Source organism: Chamaea fasciata, unplaced genomic scaffold (assembly GCF_029207755.1).
Source record: "Chamaea fasciata isolate MVZ Bird 193981 ecotype frontalis unplaced genomic scaffold, bChaFas1.0.hap1 SCAF_4, whole genome shotgun sequence".
NCBI lineage: Eukaryota > Metazoa > Chordata > Aves > Passeriformes > Sylviidae > Chamaea > Chamaea fasciata.
Window position 1 is genome coordinate 70681257 of NW_027094089.1, and position 26887 is coordinate 70708143.

Below are 26887 nucleotides of genomic sequence, written 5' to 3' on the forward strand. Positions count from 1 at the left end.
TGTTCTGAAGGGACCCTGTGAAAGTTGTGTGGCTGACTAAGAAAGCCTGGACAAGAACAAGGTATAAAATGTTGTAAGAGCACTGACAGTTGGCATTTGAAGGGTGACAGCAGCTTCCTGAGCTTGAAAAGGCTGACCTAAGGATGGAATGGGAAACACAGAGGAAAAAAATTAAATATTCAGTTGCAAAGCTCACAGAAGGACCTTTCCATGTGGCTTGTAGCCTCACAGCTCAGCTCTTTTGGGTGACAGAAGCAACAATGTTGTTATCCTGAACTGGCAAACCAGAACATTTTATCTCAATACTACAGGTTCCCAAACCTATGAGGCTTGCAAAAAATGCTGGGTAACCTCCCTCATGACTCTAGAGAAATTAAGGGGACAGATTTGTTCTGGGTGTTTGCTCTAAAGGAATAAGTTATTTTACAGCAAAAGACATAAAAGGGAAGAGCTTCTGTTGCTTTAAAGCAGCACAATGAAAGAAATATTTTAAAACTATTTTAACACCAAGGATTATTCCCAAACTATTCATCAACCTTTCAGCTTGCCCTTCTTTGGAAGAGTATGGGAAAATAAATCTGTTGTAATGACAAAGCACAGACAATTGCTTGTATCCTTCAATGTGCAAAATAATTATTGCTCAAGTCCATCAGACGAAGCCTAAATTGTTTACCTATTTGTGGAGACATTTTTAATCTTGCTTTTACTAATTTATGTTCCTCCTTTCCCTCTAGAGATTACATCGTGCTCTGAACAGTTCATTTATTGAGGAAAAATGTCAGCCTAAGAAAAAACGAGTAGAAAAGAGGTAGGAAGTTCTCTGTGCCTTAAAACACAAACTATAAAAATTGCTTTGAAATTAAATACCTTGTGTCTGGATATGTAGTTATGGATCTAATACACCCCAAAGGTAATAGAATTTAAAAAAAAAAAAAAAAAAAAAAAAAAAGGAAACAAGATAGAAGTGACGTATGAGGGAGGCAGAAATTATTTTTTCTAGTATTAAATCTAGAAATCTTGTTATTTCATGATTTTCCATACATCTAATAAAAAACCTCCCATTCCAAAGAGAGGCTTTGCAGTTGAAGTCCACTTCCCTTGTGTTTAGGGGCTGAATGACTCCCATTCAGTACTGGCAGGTAACCAGGGCTTTGGGAGGGAGAGTTTTTAGAGGGAAAGAGAGATCAGGCACTCACATGCCTGAAACTCCTTCCGTTCTCTTCTTTTGGAGAATGAGAAATAAGAAAGCTGAGGAGAGGAAAATGCAGTCCTTTCGAAAAACGTATTGTCCAACAAGTCCCGTTGGAGTAAAAAGGAGGCAACAACCTTGCCTTGTTTTCATAGCCTGTGTCTTATGCAGAGGAGACAATGGGACAGCTTCCAGGAACACAAGGCATTGTATGAAACTGTGCATGTACTCAGCAACTCAGTCCTACTGATACACTTTGTAACAACACAGAGAGTAGCACTGCTTTTCTACAGAGAAGTTCAGGCACAGAGTATAGAATAGAAAAAGCCTTCCAGAATGTTACTGGATGTTTGGCCTGACTGAAACCCAACTGTAAATGGTTTTATTGACTTGGTGAAATTAGAGTGCTAAGTGTGGACTGGCATCTGTTAAAATCAACTGCCCAGACTTGACAGTCTTCCCATCTTTTACTTTGAAATATGATAAAATAGCTGATCTGCACAAAAATAAACAATTCTATGTACACATCCCTGCTGGGATTCCCTGAGCTCTCTGGAGCATGATCCAGGCAGGAGCTGCTGCCCCTGCCTGAAACCTCCCGTCCTGCATCTCTTCCAGTGCATCTCTTGGAGAACACCCTGATCACCACCTCCTTGAACAAAATTTCCACTTTCCAAATTTCTTTACTGCGGGCAGGTGAGAAAACTATCCACCCCAAAAACCAATTGTTTTCAGCAGTGACAGCCCTAAAATACCAACCTGCTTCCTTCACCTGCCTACTGAGAGCTCACACAGAGAGGCTTTTTGTCCAAGGATACCCACAGAAGAACTCGAGGATGGAGCAGTTTGAAATGCAACTCCTCCAGAGTTTAAACCTCCCTTTATCAAATGGACACAGACCAGCCTGTCCCAAAGGGAAAGCAGGCAGGAAAGAGAAGCTCCTCTCCCACAGCAGCAACCTCTATGTTTCCTTAAGTTCCAGTTGGAGGATGGAGGCCATGGGCTACTCCTGGGTTTGGGAAGGAACCCTGGGAAATGGCCTGATCTGGGAGGGCAGCAGAGGGAACTTCCCCAGAGAGAAGGAAAATGTTCTCTGGAATCAAAATATTATGGAAATAGTTCTTCAGGGGGAAAAAAAGAAAAAAAAAAAAAAAAAGAAAAAAAAAAAAGGCATTTTAAAAAGTCCCCAGATGGTAATTTGTGCCCCAGTATGACAACACTAAGTCTCTGTGGCGTGTCAGGAAGGTCAGGAATGAACTGGCAAGGCTTGGACACACATCATTGGTGTCCATCCCCCAAAGCACAAGCAGCTCCCCAATAAGACATCAAGACCAAAGGACAAAACTTTCCCTCACACCTCTTTACACCATCTCTAGGGAGTCTCTTTCCTTCTCCGTGCAAGTGCCTGAGCCAGGACAGGGTAGCAACACGCAGAGGACTAGCGCTGTAATAAACTTGCACATTGCAACCACAAAAGCTTACAGAAGGCTTTGCAGGACTCAGATTTTCCTGAGTTGCAGCTGAGTAGTTTCATAACTAAAAAAAAAAAAAAAAAAAAAGAGTTTTGGGGAAAATGACATTCAAGGTTCTGTTCTAGCCTCTGCTATGGTTAAATCACAAAAATTTGGTCATTTACATCATGATTTGTGCTTTGCAAGAAAACGTAATTCCAGGGATAAAGGAATAGTATTTCTGTATAATATGTACCAGCAGCCTTATATTTTTCTAGTAGGATGGCTCATAGGGGAGGTCAGCACACACACAAGAGCAGGCTCTGATGTGGTATTAACTCTCCTCTATCTGTTCAGGGCCCATGTGGGAAACAGCCAGCATGTGGTGTGGAACACAGCCAACCTGGGCAACTGCCACAGAAAAAAATACATCTGCACCGATGAGGGGCAAAATGAGGTGACAATCCATCAGCACCAGGACATCCCCCTGCCACAGGGGAGGAGGGAGTCTCCACCTTCCTTAACCACCAACGGGAAAGCAGAGTCCATCAACACTGCGAGGACCTCAGTGCTGCAAGAGCTGACAGAGCTGGAGAAGCAGATCGAAATCATCAAGCAGGAGCTGCAACTTGCCATTGTCAGGAAATCAGAACTGGAAGAGTATGCAAGGACAAACAGAACTGCAGAGCCTTAGGCCAGCATACCTCTGCCCTTCCACTTTTCTTCCTTTCTCCCCTTCCTCTGTAAAATTTGTAACACACTTTTGTAATGCCAGAAAGGGGTGCAAAAATAAAGCAGGAAATAAGCTCTTCAGGAGAGCAGAATTGCAGCAGCCCACAGACACTGCCACCCTCCAGAGTCCCCCTCCTTTCACAAGTTTCTTACTCTCCTGGAAAACAGCAGCCATTCCCAAAGGACTGGAGAGACAAAGGAGCATCCTTATGAGAGTTCCTCGTTTCTCCACCTGACAGTGCAGTGAGGTTCCACTTTTTTAGCCCTTTCTGTGCATTCATTTAAAAAAAAAAAAAAAAAAAAAAAAAAAAAAAAGATACCAAAAAAAGGTTTAAACTGTTCATTGGCAGTATGTCCCTTTGTTGGTACATTTTTGTTGTGTTCTGTATGGGTCTAGTCTCTGTTCATGTGAAGGCTCCTCATAGATGCCTCTTTATGGCAGATGCTGTTCTGTGTTGGCAGTCCCTTCTCTCCTGGCGCAGACTCACGAGACAAATTCCTGATGGCAAACCCACCACACACCATTCCCTCAGCTCTGTCAGCACAAATGGAGGTGTGGCTGCTGTGAGACTGTGGTGAAGGAACTCACCCAGCTTAAAACAATTGGCAAAAACCAAATCACCACTTCTGTCTGCCTGTGAGCCTAGGCTGGGCTTCCCCACCCTCCCAGAGAGAAGCTGTGCAAACACTGCACCAGCAGGTGAAGGGATGGAGTCAAAGTGGCACAGGGTAAGGATGAGAAGAGAGAGGGAGCACTACTGTAAATCAGTATTTACCTCAAAAAGTGAAATATTTGCCAGTGTGAAACTACTCCCTTAATATTGTCTGTCTTAAGATGACAGTAAGGTCCTTTCTCACAGGTGAGGGGACTAAGGGGGCTCTGGACCATGGTTTTTCAGATACCAGTATCCCATCAAAAGCAAAAGGAGTCATCAAAACTGCCCTGTGGATGAAGAATGAGAATTGTGGTTTCAGAGACAATGTAGTGAATGGAGTTCTCTCCTTCCTGGGTGATATGGGGAAGGAAGGGTAAGCTGTTCAGCATCTGAATAAACACTGCATCAACCCAGCTGACTGTGTTTTTAAAATAGGGTTTCTATCAATTTTTAAGAACTGCTTCCCAACACATCCTGTATTGCAAAGAAAGTTTTTACACTGTCTCTTAACTCTGGTCTCCCAGATAAGTCACCAAAGTAATTTTTACCCTCCCGGTATCTCCAGCCACCTGCAGGAATGTTGCCCAGGATGTTCTTCTTAGGTGTAGTTCAAAGGCTGCAGGCAGATTGATGAAAACCTACTGCACCTCTAACCTTTGAAAAACCCTTGCACATGAAAAGCTCTGCATTTCACTAAAAGTTGATCACAGTCAGACCCAGACTAATTAGCCTAATCAAGACCTGATTGTCTGTTCCCTGCTCAGGGCTTGTTCTCTGCTTTTGTGTGTCTGCTCCTTCCGATGCAGTAACATGGGGAAGAGAAGTTAGGACATAAAACAGGGAAGTGGGATCCACAGGTGTTCATCTTGGTAGGTCTAATAGATCTGGGATGTCCCCGCATTCCTGACAAACTTGATGGGCAAGGCACTGAGGTTATTTTTGCTACCTTCCCTTCCCCTCCCTCCCTCCCTCCCTCTCTCCCTCCCCCCCTCCCTCCCCCCTTTAGATAATCAGCTTTTTAGAAAGAGCTTTTTCTTTGTGTAGCATCTGGTTATCTCACAACCTCCAACATCACTTGGTTGGAACAGATGAATATTGTTCTTTTCATTAAAACACTGGGAAAGGAGTATTTCAGTCCAATTTTGTAAGTATTTTTATCAAGGCTTTTATGTCCTCATCTCTACATGCATGAGCCTGGAAGCAGACTCTAAAAAAAAAAAAAAAAAAAAAAAGTAATTGAAAATGTTAATCATATCTTAAACAAAAATGTTTTGCTTCAAAGCTCCAAACACCAAATCCTTCAACAAATCAGACTTCATTTAAAAGCAAAAATATAAATAGAAAAATGTCAACCACCTCATAACTATTGTTAAGAAACTGTTACTTCTGGTGGTTGTCTGAGGAGCTTCTCCCATGTCAAATGCAGAATAGGGATTGCTCTGAATTACTGCAGCACCAACTGTGCCTTTTCAGAAAAGACCCAAGTTACTCCTGCCCAAGAGAGACATACTTTTGCATGTTATTTTCTTGTTCAGCCTCTGCTCCTGATCCCCTGGGGACTGGAGATTGCTGTGGCTTTCTGTGGGGGGTACCACAGGCACTTTAGTGCCTGCAGACTGTGGCAAAGGGAAGGATCTGCTGTGACAGATGGTGCACGGGACACTGGAGACGCTTTTTCTTTCTTGTCTAAGACACTGAATTTAGAGAACCTTTTCTTAAAGAATACCTGTCACCACTTTACTTTTTTTTACCCCAATACTTATCAATCCTGATAAATTTTAATTATTTCCATACATTCTGTTTCTCAGTGGTTTTTATTAAAAGCAGAGAGAAACTCAATCACTTCCAAAATAAGCTTGAAAGAAGCTCATTTGAAACAAATTTCAAACATACTTTGAAATAAAACCAAGACATTTTTATTTTTAAGGGAGAACAGAAGTTTCCAAAACTCCTCTGTGAAACTCATGCAGATTGTTTGAAGTATCTATTTCATGCCATAGCTGAGGGAAGCCAACCTGGGCAGCATGCACACAAAGTTCAATTTCAGTAGAAAGGTGACACAAGAGTGACCAGGGAAGGACAGAGGGGTTTTGCAGCTCAGCTGGGGCTGTTTAAATTGCTGTTCACAGCTGTAAAAGAAACTCTTGCTGCCATAGTAAAGCTGTTTGAAGATGCAGTTTGTTTATGAGCCAGGTCTTGGTTGTGATAACAAGCACTTGTACTCCAAAATCTACGAGCAACATTACCACACCATTCTTTAGCCAACTTCCTGCTAGAACCTGTAATCCCGGGAGCAACTTCCAGTGAAAGGGAAGAGGCTTCTACTTTTATTACTTCCAACAGCTCTTACGCCATGGCAGAAATTCTCAGCAGCCCAGGTTCCCCTTGGAAAGGCAAGTTCCTTCTCACTTTCCAGGATTCCTCATCATTTACAAGGCTTTTTCATATATTCTGAATGTTTTCCCCAAGATAATAATGAATAGTGTAACAGCCTGTGATGAACTCCTTTCACTTTGTATCTGCTATTTCCCGCAGAGAGGGGTTACAGGAGGGCAATAGAGATTCCATGCTTCAGGGAAGGGACACCCATGAGACAAACCTCTGACAGGTGCACCTTCCATGCAAATTAAGTTTACAGGGAAAACACTACACTCTAGGAAGAAATGTTGCAAATCAACAACTTCCCATTTTGATTTTAGGAGTAGATTTCAAATGCAGCCTCCAAGCAGGGGGAGCACTGAGTCTCTTAAGCTACACCACATCCCTGCCAAAATTCCCATTAGCCATGACAAAATGACTGCAGAAACAATGCAGCACCCTGGCCTTCCTGTTGTGTCAGGAATAAGCTACTGGGGATAGAGCAAAAGGGCCAAAAGTTGTTCTAGTTGAGCATATTTTGAAAGCAGAGGAAGGAAGGAATTAAGTGTCTCTACTGTCAAAGTTTCAAGCTTGTGAGAAATGTTTCAAAGAACTGGACAAAGGATGAGAGCACAGACAGATCGTACCAGAAGCTAGTGAACCAGAAAAATAAACCTAACAACAGCTTTAATAAGAATTTGTACATAGCAAGTTTAATCTTTGTGGTGAAGTTGCAGCAAAGGAACCACTAGAAGTCCTTTTCTGAGGACAATGACAGCAATGCCTCAGCTTGGGGGAAGGTGAGCACGTCAACCAGGGCTCATCAGTGGCATGCTGTTTTCTTTTCAAGGGTCTCCAAGATCTTTCCTTTCTCCCCTTCTGGATAGTAAGATGTTTAGTGTTTGTTTGGGGCTCGGGAGGATGTTTCCTAGCGCACCAGCCCTCAGGGGTTCTTGCCCTGACTCAGGAAGTTACACAGGTACCTAAGGAGTTGCTCCACTCCACTAAACTACAGATTTAGTTCCTTGGCCTCTATTGGGCCTGCTAACTGGGAAACACTTCCCTCCCAGGAGCAGTGCCATCCCTTGATGGGATTTAATTAGCATCCAAAGCAGAGCCCTCAAATAAAGCTCTTACTAATTGCTGCCGCAGCTCAGCTTCCATCCCACCACGGCAGCACTTCAGCTGCATGTTCCCACCTTGGCAGTGTGAAAGCGAGGGATGGGAAATTTCCTCTCAGGCACAAAGAGCACACAAAAACTGAAGGCAAGACCAAAGGGACAGGGCCAAGAGAGGAAGCAAGATCCAAAGTACGTTTCTTTGGAGACCCTGAATGCACCTCTGAGAAGACACTGCAGCTCAGGCAGCAGAAGCTGACAGAGAGGGAGGGAGGCCGGCCCAGCACAAGCAGAGGCTCTGTGAGGGCCTCAGCCGATGTAGATCCTGTGGAAGTCGTTGGCCCCAAAGGCTGCGTTGCACTTGGGGCACTTGTGCTGCCGGGTGTCGTAGCGCGTCTTCATGCACTCAAAGCAGAAGACGTGGAAGCACTTGGTGAGCACCGCGTCCTTCTTGCGCATGTTGCAGCACGGGCACGTCAGGCGGGCCTGCAAGACACACACAGACAGCTGTGAGAGGCCCAGCAGCCCAGCTGCTGTGCTCAGAGATACCTCAAGGTGAAGGTCCTTCCATTCCTCAGAAGGACAATGTGGTTTCTTCAGTGCCAGAGTACAGACGAGAGATGTCAGATCTCATCTTTGAAAGCGTGCCTATACACCTTCTGACTACAGTAAAACGCGAAGTTGATAGACACAGATACTCACCTTATAATCCTTGATTTCCTCCATCAGGATCTCATCACAGTTGGGAACCATGTCAGGTTTCTTTGTGGTCTCCAGCTTCCTGCGCAACCTAGAAATATCTTCCTGCATAAAAACAGAAGACCAAGTGAAAGAGCAGTACATTCTCTGTCACAGCTTCTTCAGAGACCAAAGAGAATGTGCACCTGGCTGGCTATGTCATGGCACCCACAGTTTCATCCCCTGCAACCCAAGAGACAACACAATCATTGTCTTAGTTTGAAAGACAGGTGTCTGCTAGGGAGGGGCAGAGCCTCCCTTGGAATGGAGAATTCAAACCCCCTCCCTCCAAATTATTATAATTTAGAAAATTAGAGGGGCTTTCAGGCAGAGATATGGGTATAGTAATAACAGTTCCTTACTAGTATGTATAGCAAGGCAAACAAACAAACAAGTACAGCATTAATAATAAACAGAAGCAGGAACCTGGAGGGGCTTTGTTTCTCAAAGCCCGGGGCAGTCTGATCTTGGTGCCCCTGGGGGACTCTAAGAGCACCAAGCTGGAATGGTGGAAAATCCCGGGCTGGTGGATGAGATATATCAGAAGCTCTGTGATAGTAACTGGAACGGCAGGGATGATCCGGCAGGGCAGGGCAGTGCAGGGCCACAGAGTAGCAAAAAGCCTCACAGCAGCACTGAAGAAGCCTTGGTGGTGGGACAGGGCTGGCACAGCAGGGCAGGAGGAGGCGGGCTCAGAATTCTGGGCCACACCAGCAGATAATGGTAGATTTCCCAGGGCTGGACTTGGTGGTGACAGTGAACTCCTCCCACAGCAAGCAGCAGCCTAGCCATCTTCTCTCCGATGCCAAGAGCAAGAGGGTGTAGCTGCCTCCAGCCCCATTCCCCCTCCCAACTTTTGGCCAGCTCTTTCTTTTGGTCAAGCACCCAACAGTACCCAGTAGTTAGTCTCCTAGCAATTTATGGGGAAAAATTCTTTCAGTGAAAAAGAAACAAATCTAACCCCCAATGATCTGATGCCACAAAGTATTGTCAGTTTTCAGCGGACAAAATCTGAAAGAGCCAAGACCTGATGAAGACAAAATCAAAGTGAAACTGGACACCCAGAGCGTTTAGCTGAAACCCTCTGCAAGCTCAATGTACAAGAAGGACACTAAAGCAGACAGATCTTGAAGGACTGTGCACAGGATATGTACCTCAGCCCTTCTGAAGCTGAACATCTCTTTTTCTCTAGTTACTCTGTTTTCCACAATCTCCTCCTGAAAATCATGTAACTTCTTCTGAGCCAGCTCTAGCTGGGCCTTCAGATCATCTGCAAGCTGTGCTGCATCAATGGCCTGAGAAAGAAAACCAGTATAGAAGGACCAAACAGAAGAAGAGCTCTTGTGATTTCTAGTCCCGTTATTACCTTATTATTAACAAGTTCTGATCATTTAGCTTCAAGATTCCTTTGGGCAGAGCCAAGCCTTGGCACACTGCAAAGCATGTCACTCAGAAATAGCCATCCTGCAGTTCTATCTAGTTTAGCTGCAGAACTGCCTCTAAACAATTTAATTGAGAAAATGTGAAGGCTGGAAGGCTGAAAATATGTTGAAGAGAGAACTAGATGATCATTAGTGTTTTTCTAACAATTTTCTCTCTTCACCAGTTCCCTTCTAACTTTATTACCAAATGCCCTTCATACCATGAATTGTCATATTAAGCACAGGTGACACTGATGAATTCTCCCCAGCACCTCTTCATAGTGATATCCCTGCTTTCCTTTCTGCCTGTTTTAATGTAATTTCTGCGTTTCTACTAAAACTTAACAACAAAGGCAGCATCAGCCATAAGACTTAGTCTTATTTTACTGGTAACACACCTACTTTTTTGATCTTAGGCATTTGTTAAAAGTGTTCACGTTCCCCAGCTCTATTTTCCTTTTGCTTATCCCACCTTTCCTACAAAAGCTTTGACTGCAGTTAACTTCATCTGGCTGTTGTCTCTTTTTTTCACCAGAGGTTTCACAGAAGCATGTATGATCTGCTTATCCTTATCAAAGGAAAACATCAACCTCAAGTACTTTAATCATAATTCTCTCCAGGACTCCTCAGCCTTCTGATACACTCATCCAAAACCAGGAAATACCAGATTCTGTAATACCAGTGAGAGCTCAGAGCCTTCCATGCCCCCTACAAGCAGGCAGCAGCTCCACCTCACAACCCAAGAGGAAATGAAGGGGCCCCTCACCTTGCGTTTGTTCATTTCCAAGGCCTGTGTTCGCAGACCCAATTCCTTCTCTCCTGTTCCAATACTGCTCTGCAGTAAGTGTTTCTTCTCCTCCAGCTTATGTACAACCTGCAGCTGGGCATCCACCTTGGAAAGAGAGACAGAAGGTACAGAAGAAATGAATGCATGCTCTGTGGATCTTCAGGGCTGTCACTCAAGCTGCAAGCTAAAACTACCCCTGCTTCCCCATCACCAAGGAGCACATCTTCAGCTTGCCTTTTTCTCCCTGAACAGCTGTGCCTGTATCCAGAGAGCTGTACCCAGATCTCTCTGGTCAACACTTTAAAACTTAGCAGGCAAATATTTGCAACAAAGATGTCTTAATTTTTGGACAGTGGCTTTAAGACTTGCTGCAAGGCAGTGAACAGTTCCACAGTGGTTCCAAAGATGACAGGATACAGACTAATAGGATGGCCTGGATTGGAAGGGACCTTAAAGATATCTAGTCCCAGTGTCCCTGGGAAACTTCCACTAGGGCACATTTCTCAAAGCCCCATCCAAGCATGGCCTTGAACACTTCCAGGGATGGGGTCTAGCAGTGGGGAGCAAAGACAACTGACCCCCTTGTGCATGCGAAGGAAATTACTTTATTATAGAAAACACTCCCCTTTTATACCTTCAATTTCCACTGGACATAACCAAAACTTAACAGAAGAAGAGAACCCATTGGCTGTTCAGCTGCAATGCTGTTGTCCATGTGTCTCACCACCCAATCAGTTTCCTGCTCACATGCTGTCCACACGTCTCTCCCCACAACTGCCTCTCAACCCCCAACTGACCCCTCACCGCCCAGCCTGCTGCTTTTCCCTGCCACAGGGCTTTCTGGTAAACATAACCATTAACACCTTTAACAAACACAAACCCATATACCACAATGGGGCATCCACAACTTCTTTGGGCAACCTCTAGTAGTGCCTCACCACCCTCTGTGTAAAGAATTCCTTCCTAACATCTAACCTAAGCCTGCCCTCCTTCAGTTTTAAACTGCTGCTTCTTGTCCTATGTTCATTAAAAAAATTGCTCTTCCTCCTTTTTCTAAGTCCCCTTCAGGTACTGGAAGGCTGCAATGAAGTCTCCCCAGAGTCTTCTCCATGCTGAACCAGCCCAGCTCTCTCAGCCTGTTCTTGTAACAGAGATGCTCATTTCTTCTTATCATCTCTACAGGCTCCTCTGGACTCCATCCAAGAGGTCCATGTGTCTTTCCTGTGCTGAGGACCCCAGAGCTGGATGCAGCACTGCAGCTGGGGTCTCATGACAGCAGAGAGGCAGAATCCCCTCCCTCAGCCTGCTGCCCACATTGCTTTGGATGCAGCCCAGGAAGCAGTTGGCTTTCTGGGTTCCCAGTGTCCACTGCTAAATCATGTCCAGCTTCTGATCTACCAGAATCTGCCAGTCCTTCTCTGTTCTAGTGTTCTCAGTGACTTCTTCTCCCAGTCTGTACCCATGTCTGAGGTAGTTCAGACTGAACCATGGTTTCCAACTTCTCCTGCTTGTTAACAACATATACAGGTATAGGTAGAATATACAAGTAGAAGTAGCATTACAACAGGAAAAGGACTTCGCACTTTTCCTCACCCATCTCCTCTCCATAGCAGTGACCCCATAGGGCATTTTAATGCTCATACAGCAATCCCAGTTTCTTACAAAGACAGGCCTCTTTGAAGCCTGATGCATTCCTAGGCTGGTGAGAGGAACAATCCATCCTGGACTGATTTTGGTGAGGATAGTTAATTCTCTTCAGAGTAGCTCACATGCTGGTCTGTTTTACACTTTGGAGCAAAACACTGTCAGTAACACAGCACTGTTTTTAGCTGTTTGTCTTGGTTTAGATAGACAGGTATTTGCCAGGGAGGGTTGGAGTCTCCCTTAAAATGTAAGCCCCTCCCCCCGTTTTCTAAATTGTTATAAATTTGCAATTAAAAGGCTGTCAGGCAAAGATTTTGGGAATAGGTATAGCAGTTCTTTACTAGGGATATAAAAATACAGATGCTGTAGTACAGAAGAATAAGCAAACAAATAAACAAACAAGAAATCCTAGAAAACTCTGACAGAGTCAGAAATACAACCTGACACCCTGTTGGTCAGTGTATTGGAAGCAGTCCAAAGTAAGCCCTCCTGGAGTGGCAGATGTGGTTCTGTTGGAGTAGAGATGGTCCCGTTGAAGAAAAAGGGTCTAGTAATGGTGAGATGGGTGCGGTCTTCCTCCAGGGATCCGGTGGAAAAACTGGATACTTAGTGGGACTGTGGCTCTTTTTTATCTAGGTTAAGATGGTTTGGCTCCTCCTCTCTGTGTGGAGCAGCTTACAATAGTGCACTGTAATGTGTAATGTCATTGATGAGCTCTTAATGGTCCATTAGCAGAAGACATTCTCATGGAAGTAGTGAAACAATGAAGAGAGATAAGTAGCACTCTACTTTCTGATAAGTGACACTGACTCATTTGGGCAAAGATAAGCAATTCTGCTCCACCCAGATGGAATAGAATAATATGCTCTTTACAAAACCCATGATACTGTTGCTGAGCAGTACCCATACACAGCATCAAGACCTTCTGTGTCTAATGCTGCCCACCAGCAGGTGGGCTCAGGGTGTCAAGAAGCTGGGATGCCGCACAGCCAGGACAGCTGATCCAGCTGGCCCACGGGGTGTTCCGTACTCTACAGTGCTGTGCTCAGCAAGAACAGCTGGTGGAAGGGAGGATGTGGGAGGATGTTCAGAGCCGCAGCATTTATTAAATAACAATAAAGCACGATGAAGCTCTGCCTTCCTGGAGATGACTGAACTCCTGCCTGCTACAGGAAGTAATCAATTCATTAATTTTTAGTTTCACCTGTATGGACATCTTTGCTTTAACTGTTAAACTGCCTTTATTTCATCTCACCCACATTCTCACTTTGTCCCTTCTGATTGTTTCCCCTTCCCCTCATTGGGGGAGCAAGCAAACGGCTCTGTGCAGCTGCCTGAAACAGATAACCAACAACACCTCCACCTTCCCCATCAGCTCTTCTGTCCTCTCTCCTTTTTCCGTATTTCCTGTGTTTTCAGTATCAAAACTTACTCTGCCAAGCTCTTCCTTTTCTTCTTTCAGCAGCTTATGGATCTGGTTGGACTTGATATGTTCTGACACCAGCTTGAAGTTGGCATCATCCTTCTCCCACAGCTGCTGCATCAGGCGGATGTTCTGCTCTTGCATGTCTTCAAAGACTTGGCCTGTGACATCCATTTCTGACAGCAAGGCCTCTTCTTCCTGCAAAAGAATCACAGGCTCTGGTCAAACTCTGCTCTGCACCCCCTACAGTGACCCAAACATTTTATTCAGAGACACCAAACCTAGTGAAGATGAAGGAAGATTCTTGGTGTCAGGGAACAGTACCATCCCAACAACCAGGAAAACGTACTCCCTACAAGCCTGCGCCACAGAAGAGATACTCTGAATTTGAAGGTGCAGAGAAAAGATGGTCACCTATCTCTTGTCTGGCAGAATCAGCTTTGACACAGTTGTTGCCAGAGCTGGGCAGAAACCAGCTCCCAATTCCCAGAGACTGAACAGCGGCCAGATAGACCAGGCCAAAAATCCTACATGTGGACAGCTTGACAGCTTCCAACTAAGAGGCTGCCAAGCCCCTTAAACACACTTTGGCTGTTTCAGCATTGACAAGGTAGAGCAGTTCTGTTCTACAATAACAAGTATTCTAAAAAAGTACATGTCGATTATTGGCCACCCTGCTGAGGTGGTCCTGCTCTCATTGGATTAAGCCTTTATTTGGCAGAAGGTATGTACAAGTTCCATGCAAATATATTCACTAGGTGAACTGAGAAGATACGTCTTAAAAAGAAATTGTAATCTCTTCCCCAAATGGCTGATAAAGCCAATTCTCCTCTGTGTGATTGACCAAGGCCACATGTTTAATTGTTTGTTTGATGTTAAATTGTTATTAAACATTTCCCACCATGGCCTGCCTGTGATAACCCTGGAGCTGAGGGTGGGGAGGGTTATTTTGTTGGTGGTTCTTTTGCTCGTTTTCTTCCCCTTTGGGAAACAAGGATCAAGCTCATATCTCTGGCCCGTACAGATACAAATTCCTTCTCTCTTTCTGGACATAACCTGAAGGCAGTTCCTTCACAGGTGCTCCAGCCAAAAGAGAACTCATCAGAAACTTCTCACCTGCTTAGCAATGGCAAGTTCCTTCTGTAAATATTCAATCTGTTCCTCCACTGCTCAGATTTTGCAGAGAGCATCCTCATCAGCCATCTTTTTACTCTCCTTTTTTTCCTTGTCTTTCAGTTCTTTCACCCTCTGCCTCAGTTCTTCAAGCTACAAGAACCAGCCAGAAATTACACTAAACACAAGGATGTGCATTCATGCTTTAGGCTGTTGTAGGAAAAACACTTCTACATTGACCACATCACAATCAGATACAGAAGGTGTCAAGAAACTCTCTTGGCTCCAAACTTCAGTGATGCTGATCCCATAAAAGCAAGAACATTATGAATACCGCAGGCTTGGGCAGTGCTCCCACAGGAAAAAGAGAGACAACAACTCTTACTTGAGCTCAGCCTTCAGCTGCTTGATCACTTCAGCCTCCTTCTTTCTTCCATCTTCATGCTCCCCTTTCTCCTTCTCTTTCAACTCTCTCTCCTCCGATTCCTCCTGTTTCTGCTTTTCCCACTCTTGTTCCTTTTTCTGCTCTTTCCCTCTCTCTCGTTTTCTCTCTTTCTCCTTCTCTCGTTCCCTCTCACTTTCTTGTCTCTCCTGTTCCCATTCCTCTCAATCTCACCTGGCCTTCATTTCATGAACATCTTCAAAAGCAGCCTTGGGAACAGACACTTGGGCAGAAGCATCACCAGGTTCCTGCTTGATCTCTGCAGGTTCCTCCTTCGTGTCTTCAGCGCTGGCCAGGGACTGGAAGACAGCACTGCCACTGTGAGAGTGGATCTGGCATGGAACAGCAAGAGAGATGATCAAGAAAACAAACATTTAAGTTCTTAGCCAGGAATCTTCCTTACCCCCTTCTACTCTGTCTTCCCAGATCCACGCTTCCATGCCCCCTTTTCATGGAGCACTAGATAGTTACAAAGGAAAAGCATTCATTTGGTCAAAGGAAGCAGGAGAGTACAGAGCTCCACAGAAAATTTCACGGCATCCTGCACAGTGGACCAGAAATGTTGATATTGATGGCAAGGGTGTGTAGTGGTTTGAAAGCAAAACAAATGAGAGGCTCCAAGTCAGAGATACAATTTAATAGGAAGAAAGGAAAGAAAGTAAAATAAAATAGATGCAATAATACAAAAGACCACTGACAGAGTCAGAATACAACCTGAGCAGGGTGATGGAAGCAGTCCAGATGAGGTGGTCTTCCTGAAGCAGTGATCCTGTAGAAAGGTCTGGTAGCTCTGGTCCTCTGGGAATCCAGTGGGTAAGGGCTCCTTGTACTGCCCCAAACCCCAGATTATATTCAGGTGGGAATGCTTGGTTCCTGCCCCTGGGCGGAGCATCTCACAATGGGATGATGAGTCATGCAGGAGGTCCTTGATGGCCCATTAAACAGAGATCGCTCCCAGAGGGGGTTATCTATGAGTCATGCAGCAAGGCATTTGATGGGCCATTAGCAGGAGATAGCCCTGAGGGAGGGGGCCTGGGAAGAGCACTGCTCCAACAATTGGATTCAACAGTTCATTAAGATGGTGATAGAATACTCTGTGCACATCCTACACTACAACCCAGGACAGGGTGGCAGCATTCCCCCTTCTCCTAAGCACTTTCCCCTCTTCTCTGGCATTTCCTGCTGTGTTACCTTGCTCAGGTCAGACTGGGCCTCTCTCAGTTTGCGCTTGTATCTCAACACCTCTCCCTTCAGCTGGTGGTTGTGATTCTGGAGGCTGCTGATGAGGTGACGCATCTCCCGATTAATTTGGCCTGCAAAAAAAAGAAACACCTCTGTAACAAACCACACTTCTGTCAACCTTCTTGAGGACTTTCATGGAGATGGAGAACAAGCTACCTGACAATGACAAAGAACAAAATAAAGCTATTATCATTCTGCCACACAACAGAGCAGAAAACACAAACCACTTGCAGAAAAACTTGCCCACAAAACCACTTGCCACAAAACACTTGCAGAAAAAAAGTCACGTCAGTCTTATACGCCTTACAGATAGGGCATATTTGTAAGTCCTTGCAAATTTATAGTCCTAATTCACACCTCACATTACTTTTATACCCATAATCCTAAGGGAAACGTGTCATATTACAAAAGAAATCTGATTTAAATGCTACTTCAGAAGGAATTTATTTCCTCTGATGAAATTTAAGAATTACTGCTTTGCTATCTAGATTGTCCTTACAAACTTGGAAATGAATCCTCTCCTCACAAGTGATTTTTAATAATGCAAAATATCCTACCATAAACCAAATTGTTAGCAAAATGTATTTATTATGCAGCATCAAGAAGGAGGTCAGATGATATGGAACTGTCCTCCCAACAAAACAGGTGAGAGCTTTGTTTTTTGAGATGAAGAGACCTGCCAGAACAAGTATTTAACGCTAACAAAGAATCAAGCCAGGTGTTCTAGTGTGCTGTAGCCCCTAACGGGCATTGGTGAGTAGGTGGTGCTTGTTTTTAGGCACAGCAGAGCAACATCATACCTGCTTGCTCATTGGTGGCAAGTGAGGATAGAGTTCAAACTCAACATCTCATATTCTTTGTGGACTTGTGCCAGGGTGTCCTCTAGCTGAATCACCTCCGTGTGTAGCTTCTTGTGAAGGCTGACCTCATCCCTCTGAGGAACAAAAAGGAAACAGAACGAGGTGCTCTGAACCTGAAATATCTCCCACCTCATCAATATAAGCTACCACAACAGCCTGAATTATTGCCAGAAACGTAAATTTCCTGAGCATTCGCAGAGGCACACAGACCCAGCAGTGATGGTGGGTGGCACAAGAGTTCCCAGGCTGATGGAGCAGAGGTGTTACCTCAATCAGTTCCACCTGGCGCTGGTGTGTGGCACGGGTGCCGTGGAGCAGTGTGCGGGCCTCGTCAAGGTGTGCCTTCAGCTGGAGACTCTCGTTATACAAAACAGAAAACTGGGACTGCATGCAGCGATATTCTGGGGTCTCCTTCACAGCCTCTTCCACTGCTCGTCGCAGCTCAACCTGGTTGAGACACGGGAAAATGCCACAAAAAGGAATATTATCCCCTTGCCTTTGGTTTCTGTCTCGCAAGACAGGAGAACAGTGAATCAAGCTGCCACAAGCAAAGACAAAAGTAGAACTTCACTAGCATTACTCTGAAGTAGGCCCAAGTGATATGCTTCAGTACTGATTTTAAAAAGTCTCTGCGGTCTCTGCACACACTAGGCTGCTTCTCTTGCACAACCACATCATGGAAGTTTTTGATTCTTGGGCCTGAAATAGTTTCTCTCAAAGATATGAACTTGGAAAACATAATAAATCATAGTCACCCAGATCAATAAAGATAGACACATAGAAAAGTATGAGAGAACAGAGAAAATGCACATGCAAGTAGGCATTGTGGTTGCCTTCTACCAGTAACACATAATGACTGACAGAAAGAGAAATGAAAAAACTCCCAAGGGTACAGAAGTGAATTGCTAGGAAAAAAGTTAGCAAATGATTGTGACTAGCAGCAGTGAAACAGGCACATATATGCATGCATTCAGCTTGAAAGTAATTAAGGGGGGGAAAAATGTTGTAAGCTAAAGACTATTTCTTTCTAAACAAACTCATGTGGATAAACAGAATTCAGAGGTGCCTCAAGACAGTTCCCAGCATCGGATCTCTGAAATTTAGGGTATTGAGACAGACATTTCTTGTAACTGGCACTGACCACTAAGATGACATTTGGATTATTCTCCCCAACATATCCTTATTACCACAGAGTCACAGCTTCTTGTGTTACCACCTTTAAAACATCACAAACTCATAGGCTGTTTCCTATCTATCATCCCCCAGACTGGGAAAGACATACATTCATTGATTCTTTCAATAGTCTCTCTCCCCACACAAGTTCCCTGATTGTTTCTGCTCTCTGGTTCCACTTGCACAGGGAGTGGGGAAGGTGGAAGAGGGATCACTACTTGGAAAGAGGTGAAAACACTTTTAACCAGACATGGTTAAAATGGACTCAAAGATCAGAACGGGACACGGGCAGGAAACCATTACAATTTCCAACGGTGCCCACACGGTGTCACCAACGCACTGAACTGCAAGCGGAGCCACAGACTCAATGAATTGTACCTGGAGCAAAGTGCAACACAGCTAAAGAGGGGGCTCAGAACAGCCACTAATGAGGTTTTTGGAGACACAGCACGGCAAAGCTGAGGGCGATCCATCCCACAGAACATCTTCATCCCCACTTAGCTACAGATGTCTCACCTTGAGCTTTTCATTCTGTGTTGTTACTTCCTCAAGATCCTGACGGAGTTCTTCCAATTCATTGAGGCGATTCCCAGCAAGCTTTTTATTCCCTTCCAGCTCTGCATTCATCTCCTCAAACTGTTGGGATAAACTGCTTGTAAATCCTACTGTTAATGTGTCTCCTGAGAGTGCTGATGATTCTGTTCATGCAGTAACAGCAATTACTGAGCAGTGAGGTAACTTGACCAAGTGAGACAGAGTCTAATTCCACCAGGTGTTTCTTAAGTAGGAAACTCATAGACAGACAAAATGGCTTGCCCAGAGTTACTCAGCTTTGTGGCACAGGATCTGTTCAATTCTGTTCAAATTGTGGCCCTTGTTCTCCTTGATTTTATTCTTCCCTTTACCTATAACCAAGTTTCTTACCTTGTGGGCTTGTTCCCCATAGATGCTGCTCCCAACTCCATATACCTTGTAGCCTTTGAAATTTACCTGTAAAAAAAATGCAAGAGATTTCCTCCAGACCCAGTGAAATACTGACAAGAGTGATGGAGCACATCCAAGACTAAAGAAGGTACACTGCAGGTTCTCAGTTCCCCCAGAAAAGTCTCAGAGAGGATGTCACACACCCATCCAACACCATCCATCACCCCCAGGTTTCCTGGCCAGCAGGGCAGTGCTTACTCATTCCAGGACATCGGCCAGGTGGCGGTTGAGCCTCTGCTCCCTCTTGCGGATCTTGTCAATGTCCCACTGAAGGTCATCAATCATGGTCTCCAGGACAGACACCCAGGATTCTGCTGTCTTCACCCTCTCTTGCAGCTTGGAGAACTGCAATCAAAGGAGTGCTTTGGCCAACATGTTGCATAGAATCAACTTTTCCTGAGGCTGTTCAGGAGTAATTTTCTCTTATTAATCATGTGCTTTTCATCTTTCATTGTGACGACAGACTATTCCATGAACTGTCCTGAATTCTACACTGGCCAAATCTCAAGACAGCAACAAATATCTATCTATCTATCTATCTGTCTATCTATCTATCTATCTATCTATCTATCTATCTATCTATCTATCTCTATCTCTATATCTATCTATCTATCTATCTATCTATCTATCTATCTATCTATCTCTATCTCTATATCTATATCTATAGCTCTCATTTTCTTTAGTGATGCAATAGCAAGCAAATCAATCTGAATTATACAGAAAATCTATGTACAGCTCACCACAACAACAACCCTTTTCATAACTTTCAAACCATGTTGCTCCTGTGCCTCTCCAAGGAAATAAGCTGCTTTCCAATCTATGGTAACCATAAATTATGCTAAACAGGACCTCAAAGCAGATTTCTTTCTCTCTCCTTTTAATAACTCCTGAGACATGACTGTGCTTCTCCCGAAGAACATCAGCCAGTTCCTGCAGCCATCCATGCTCATGTGATAGGTAGGAATTCAGCTCCACTACTGCTTCTTCCATCAGTGAAATATCTGAAAGGTGCACAAAGAAAAAGAAATTAATGGAAATCAAGGAACATTGGTTTTAATTCTGGAACAGCAAAGAGAGAAATAAGAAAACAGAAAAGGAAATTTCTGGGTCTAACTTCAGTTTACTCTACCTCTCCCATAGGTGCTGCTTCCTGAGGGCCTGATCTACATTCACAGAGAGCTTTGACTTGCACTCCCTAATAAAAGGCTCTGCAATTAGACAGCGCTGCACATTTCTGACCCAGGGGCCATCCCCTCACACCAGAGATCACTTCAGCTGTGTCTGTACCAGCAACCCAGAGCATGCCCTTGGAACCCAGGGACATCTTATTTCCCGCCCAAATTCATGCATAAACCCGCTACAACAGGTGGCCCGGTGTGACAGATATAGGTGGTCTATAGCTGCACAGATGATTTGGCTTAACAGATACCAGCTCAACCAGCCTAGCTTGAAGTAAACAAGTCCCTGGACACAATAATGATAGGTGAGATTCAAATCCAGACAGAGGACCTCGGCCAATCCCTTTGAAGCACGGATGCACCCATATCATTGGCCAAGGAGCTAGGCAGAATTGAGACCCTTGGCCAAACATGTCTGTAAGCGTGGGCAATTTGAAAGCCCTATAAAACGAGCTGCCAGACAATAAACTGGGGTTGTTGCTGCATGAACTCCTTGTGTTAATGTCGCATCACTGTCTCCAACACCACAGCAACAGCCCAGGATGACACACCTGGCCAACACACCATGACACAAAGTGACAACCACAGCACTTGGGTGACAGGGAAAACCAGAACACCTGAGGACAGGCTCAAATGGCACAAATGTCAAAGCTACTAGTTTATGACTGCCAGCCAAGGGCAGCAACACTTCCCTACACCAATGCCAGACTTGGTCAGAGCACACAGAAGGCACGCCAAGCATAAGCTGATCTTCCACCCAAGTTTTCATTCAAAATATTAAAATTCTAACCTTAAGCTAATCAAGTTTTTCAACAGTCATCGGAGTGTAAAGTGAATCTGCTAGATTAAGTTTTAGAAGCTGGTCATTTGGCTTTCTCTGCAGAACCCTGCTATGTTCAAAGCTGACAGCTACATTAAGCACACCACACCATTAGATGGGCACCATTTTGCTCAGAACTCAGTGGAAATTGAGTAGTTGGTTATTCCTACACCTTCCACTCAACTGCAAAGGAGGACTCCACCATCAGTTTGCAATGCTGATCTCACTTCTTTACTTGTAAGTGTGAAGCCTTTTATGTGGTGGCTGAGGACAGCTGGCTGATAAGGTTCAACTGTGCCCTCTGACTTCTCAGGCACATGAACACAGTACTGGCAAAAACAAGTTGCTTCTTAGCCCAACATGCTGTGCAGTGCTTTTAGCATTCCAATACAGAGGTAGCTACATTACATTTCTGGCACCTGGTCCTTTAGTAGAGGTTTTGATAACAAGAGTCTGGAAAGTCAAACAAATTCATTTTGGAAAATAAATGCACATAAGAAGGACTAGACCTCATTGTCTACAATGCAGGATCAGGTCTAAGGTGGGGGCAGATAAGCATTCTTGAATATCTGGCACCTTGGTCATACCTCCACTATTCAGCCTGTGAGACAGCACATCCACCTTCTCCTGCAGCTTGTCATACATTGTCACAATCTGGGCAACAGCACAGTGGGAGGACTCCACACACTCCTGCAGCTGTAATTCTATCTCCTCACTGGTACTGCTGGCTAGAGTGGCCAGGAAGGAGAATGCCAGCTCCAGTCCTTCCACTGGGAACATAAAGAGGTGGCATCTTGTGCCTGGTGATATGGCACTTTGTGGGGTGCAACACAACCCCCAGTGTCCTAGAGTCCTAAGCAGTCGCTGCTGGTCAGTGTAAAAAGGAGCAAAGTGGACTTCACATGCAGTCTGAGGTTTCTTTATTCATGTCACATAACTCAAATACAGAGGTGAAGACAGGGAACAAAGGCTGAACCCTGGGTTTTAAGGGACAGAATCAGGGTGGAGTCTGTGGTCAAGAAGCCAATAGGGAGAAGACGGGGGAGGGATTCAAGGTGAAGTTTACAGAACACAAACCAATGGGGAGGGTAATGTAAGGAGATTTATATAAACAGACCAATGGAGCCTCAAACTATAGGGAATTCCCCAAGGGGCAGTCCATACAGGAGCTGGTACCAGAGAGAATTGACAGGGAGCTTTTGGGAATAGGGGTAGGTATCAGGGAAAACGGACAGCCTGATGGGTGGACACAACCCAGGCTAAACCACCAACCCTGGGAGGGTGAAAGGGAACAAACCATATGATATTAAAACACAAAATTACACACAGAGGTGAAAAAAAGTAAATGTGTTCTAGAAGATAGCTTATCACTGATTTTTACAATCACAAAAACAAGTCTCTGTCACTAGATGGACACGAGAAAACCACACTGGCCTGTCAGGTTGTGAGTCGAGGAAAGAAGGCAGTTTATTTGGGTTTAGGGTTTAAAAAGGGTTTGGACTTAGACCAGCGATTGGGGAATGAGGTTAACACCTCTCTGATCGCACTGGTCAACCTGGAAGTCCATCAATTTGTCCTTCCCCCTGGAAAGGAATGTGTTATTTACAAAACATCAGTCTTTGTTTATGTTACAAGAGTAAGAACTCCAGTACAGAAATGTAAAAATACCAGAAGGCTGAAAAATCAGGGCAACATCTCACCCTTTTTCCATTGGAAAAAAGAAAAGGATAAAAGAAAAATGAGCAATGTTCAGCGTCTGCTTGTGGAGGGACCATGGGAGTGAACACTCACGTTGTCTGCATCTGAGTCATCACTTGATGGTTCATCCACTTGATGACTTTCATTTTGGTCACGGTTTCCAGCTTGCCCATCAGCCGGATACTGCCTTTGCAGTCTCAGGACAGGACAAACACACTTTGCAGGTACCCAGCATACCCCAGTATCTGTGGATAGACAAGCATACCTGCGCCCCGAAGCGATAAGGTCATAGGGACCTTCCCACTGCTTGGTGACTAAATTTCACACCTGAACCTTTGCTTGAGGCCGATGTGTCTTGTCTGAAGCCTCTAACGAAAGGCGATGGTTCAACATGACAGGGTTATTAGAATTCTGCAGTACCGTAAGCTTTTACCAACTGACTGTGCGGGGTTTCACCCTGCATTTCCCATTTTTGTTTTTGAAGAAGACACTTTAGAGTACCATGAGCGCGTTCTACAATAGCTTGACCAGTCAGAGAATGAGGGATACCAAACTTGTATGACACACCCCCCAACTGCAGGAACTGCCACACCTTCTGCGAGGCGTAAGCAGGACCATTGTTGGTCTTCACAGCAGAAGGTATGCCTAGAACGGCAAAAGCCTGCCACCAGTGGGCAATGCCATTGCGGGTCTTTTCTCCCATGTGAGCAGAAGCCCACATCGCAGAGGAGAAAGTGTTAATCGTGACCTACTTGAACCAGCCAAACTCGGCAACTTGGGTGACATCAGTCTGCCAAAGCTCCAAGGCCCTAAGGCTTCTGGGATTTACCCCTGCTGGTAAAGGCACAGCCAGCATGTGACAGTCATCACATGATTCGACAATGTCATGGGCCTCTGTTGGCATCAGCTGAAACTGCTTCTGCAAGGTATGTGCGTTCTGATGGAAAAACCCATGCGATCCCTTGGCCTCCGCAAGTGTATCAGTCTGAGCGGCCACCCACGCTGGGTTAGCCAACTTGTCAGCCCTCGCGTTACCTTCCGCTATGAACCCTGGCAAATTGGTATGACTTCTGATGTGCAGAATGTAGTATGGATGAACCCGGGCCTGAATGGCACACCACAGGGTCTTCAGCAAATGAAACAAAGCAGCATTGCTGACTTCCTTCAAAACTGAATGACCCAACCGCTGTGCTATGTCGGCCACAAAGGCGGAATCCGTGACCAAATTGAAAGGTTCTTGGGAAAAACTTTTGAAACGCCTTGACGGCAGCCCTCAATTCAACCAATTGGGCTGACCCATCCTCATGACCTTTCAGAACCTGCCACTCAGATCCATCCTTCCAAGTAACAATGGCCTTTCCTGTCCTTCCCGAACCATCAGTAAAGATGGTGGGTCCTTGCACTGGCTCCTTTTTTGGGGCCGCAAAGAAATTTCAGGGAATTTTGCCGCTTCCAATAGCTTATGACTGGGCAGATGATAAGTGATCCACCGTGAAAAGTTTTCCAGAGCACTTTGCAGAGAAATACTGTTTGCAAAGCTCCAGTCAAAATCCTCCCGCGGTACTGGGAGTATGATCTTCGCGGGATCCGCACCCATCAATTGCAAGCACTGTTGCCTGCATTTAATTATCAATCGAGCAATGAGCTGAAACAATGTGGTTGCCATCTTCTGCAGCTGATGGGGCAGGAAGATGCATTCCAAGACATGCAAGGGATCAGACCATTCGTCATTCCATTGGCCAATGATACCTGTGGGATGCAAATCTGTAGTGGTGATGAACACAGTGACATCAACAGAGGGATCAATGCAATAAACTTGGCGAGCAGAAACAGCTCGCTGAACCTCCTCTAGCACCTGACGTGCCTCAGGGGTCAATGTGTGACGCAACTTCAAATCAGAGTCTCCCTTTAACAAATCAAACAAAGGAGACAGTAGTGCCATGGTTAGTCCCAGATATGGATGCAACCAAGTGATGACACCCACCAATTTCTGGGCATCATTCAACGTCTTCACCAAATGCACAAAATGCACTTCTTGGTGCTGAACCGTACATTCCAAAATTTTGACCCCCAAATATTTCCAAGGAGGTTCTTGCTGAACCTTTTCAGGGGCCACTTGCAACCCATGAGAGTGCAAACCAGTGAGCAGCTGAGGCCGCATCCTCAGCAACTCATCCTGGGTGGACGCAGCCACCAATATGTCATCCACGTAATGATAAACATGAGCATCAGGAAACTGCTTGTGCACTCCAGACAAGGCTCTGGCCACGTATCATTGGCATATGGCTGGGGAATTGCAACAACCGTGGGGCAAAACCCTCCATTGATATATCTATGCGGGCTCAGCATTGTAGATTGCTGGCACCAAGAAGGCAAATTTCAGTCTGTCATCGGGATGCAAAGGAATTGTAAAAAAACAATCGTTCAGATCCACAATGAGGACCAGCCAATCTGTGGGAAGCATGGTGGGTGACGGCTGTCTTGGTTTAGGAAGACAGGTATTTGCTACGTAAAATTACAATCAGAGGCTCTTTGGCAAAGATTTGGGAAATAGGAATAGCAGTTCTTTACTAGTATGTAATACAAAGCAAACAAACACAAAAAAAAAACTCCCCCCCCCACCAAACAACTACAGCATTAATGACAAACGACAACAGTACCAAGAACCTTGAGGGCTTTGTTTCACAAAACCCAGGGCAGTTTGGTTTCGGTGTCCCTGCAGGATTCTCAGAGCACCAAGCTGGAACAGTGGAAAAGTCCCGGGCTGGTAGCTGGGATGGCAGGGTGTCCCGGCAGGCAGGGGCAGGATGTCCCGGCAGCGCAGGGGGTGCAGGGTCACGCTGCAGCAAGAGGAGCAGCGCCGAAGGAGCCGAAGGCGAAGCAGAAAAGCGGCCCAGCTTCTGCGAGTGGCAGAGAAAACTCAGGATTCAGGTCGAACCGGTGATAGTAGATTTCCCAGGACTGGATCCTTTTGGCCACAGTGAAACTCTTCCAGCCAGCAACAGCCGTTCTCCGCTCCGCGTGCTTTGCGGCAGCTGAGCTTTTCGAGGAGCGGCAGACACGCGTCTCCCCGAACGCCGGAAGAAGAAAAGCACGCGGCTGCCTCAAGCTTTGTCTTTTACCTGCGATATCTCCCCCTTCTACCTTTTGTCCACCTCTTTGTTTCGGTTAAGTACTCTCCAGTATCCAACACTTGGTCTCCTTGGTAACTTGTGGGGAAAAAATTCTTTAGAGAAAAAAAAAAAAGGAACAAACCTAACTCCCAACATTATCCACCCCGAATTTTTTTCCCATACCAACATATTACATTGAGTTTTAACTGTTAAAAATACATATATATATGCAAATATGGATACAGCCACATTGTCATGGGTAGTTCACCCCAAAACAAGGTCCCCTTGAGGTATGCATCGGGTCTCTCTATCCTTTTGCATCACCCACCAGGTGCAACCTGGTCCCTGAGCGAAGACAACCCCACGGATGGGATTGTCTTTGCTGGAGGCAGGATTAATCCAAACAGTTTTTCCCAGCATACCTCTCATGTGTACCACTGGAACTTTATCTCTGTCTGTCTTTTGCAAGGGCTCAGATTGGGCAGGACTTGCTCGGTTGGTGGAACCTCGAGTGTTCACCAACCAGGTGGCCTTTGCTAAATTAGTATCCCAATTCTTAAAGGTTCTCCCACCCAGTGCTTTCAAGGTAGTTTTAAGCAGGCCATTGCACCGTTCAACTTTCCCGGCCACTGGTGCATCATAAGGAATATGGTACACCCACTCAATGCCATGTTCTCTAGCCCAGGTGCTTATAAGACTATTCTTGAAATGAGTCTCATTGTCCGACTCGATTCTTTCAGGGGTGCC

At 45.1% G+C, this 26887-nt stretch overlaps 1 protein-coding gene and 1 pseudogene across 1 annotated transcript in view; one reads left to right on the top strand and one right to left on the bottom strand.

Annotated features, from left to right (window-relative positions):
* Positions 1-5786, top strand: part of GRIN3A (glutamate ionotropic receptor NMDA type subunit 3A) — a 71387-nt gene extending 65601 nt beyond the window's left edge. The window contains 2 exon segments of the mRNA XM_066181908.1: positions 735-808; positions 2998-5786. Of these exon segments, the coding sequence (XP_066038005.1) occupies positions 735-808; positions 2998-3334 (411 nt within the window). The 3' untranslated portion in view covers positions 3335-5786.
* Positions 5787-7404: 1618 nt separating this feature from the next.
* On the bottom strand, positions 7405-23748 carry LOC136289057 (E3 ubiquitin-protein ligase BRE1A-like; annotated as a pseudogene).
* Positions 23749-26887: the final 3139 nt, after the last annotated feature.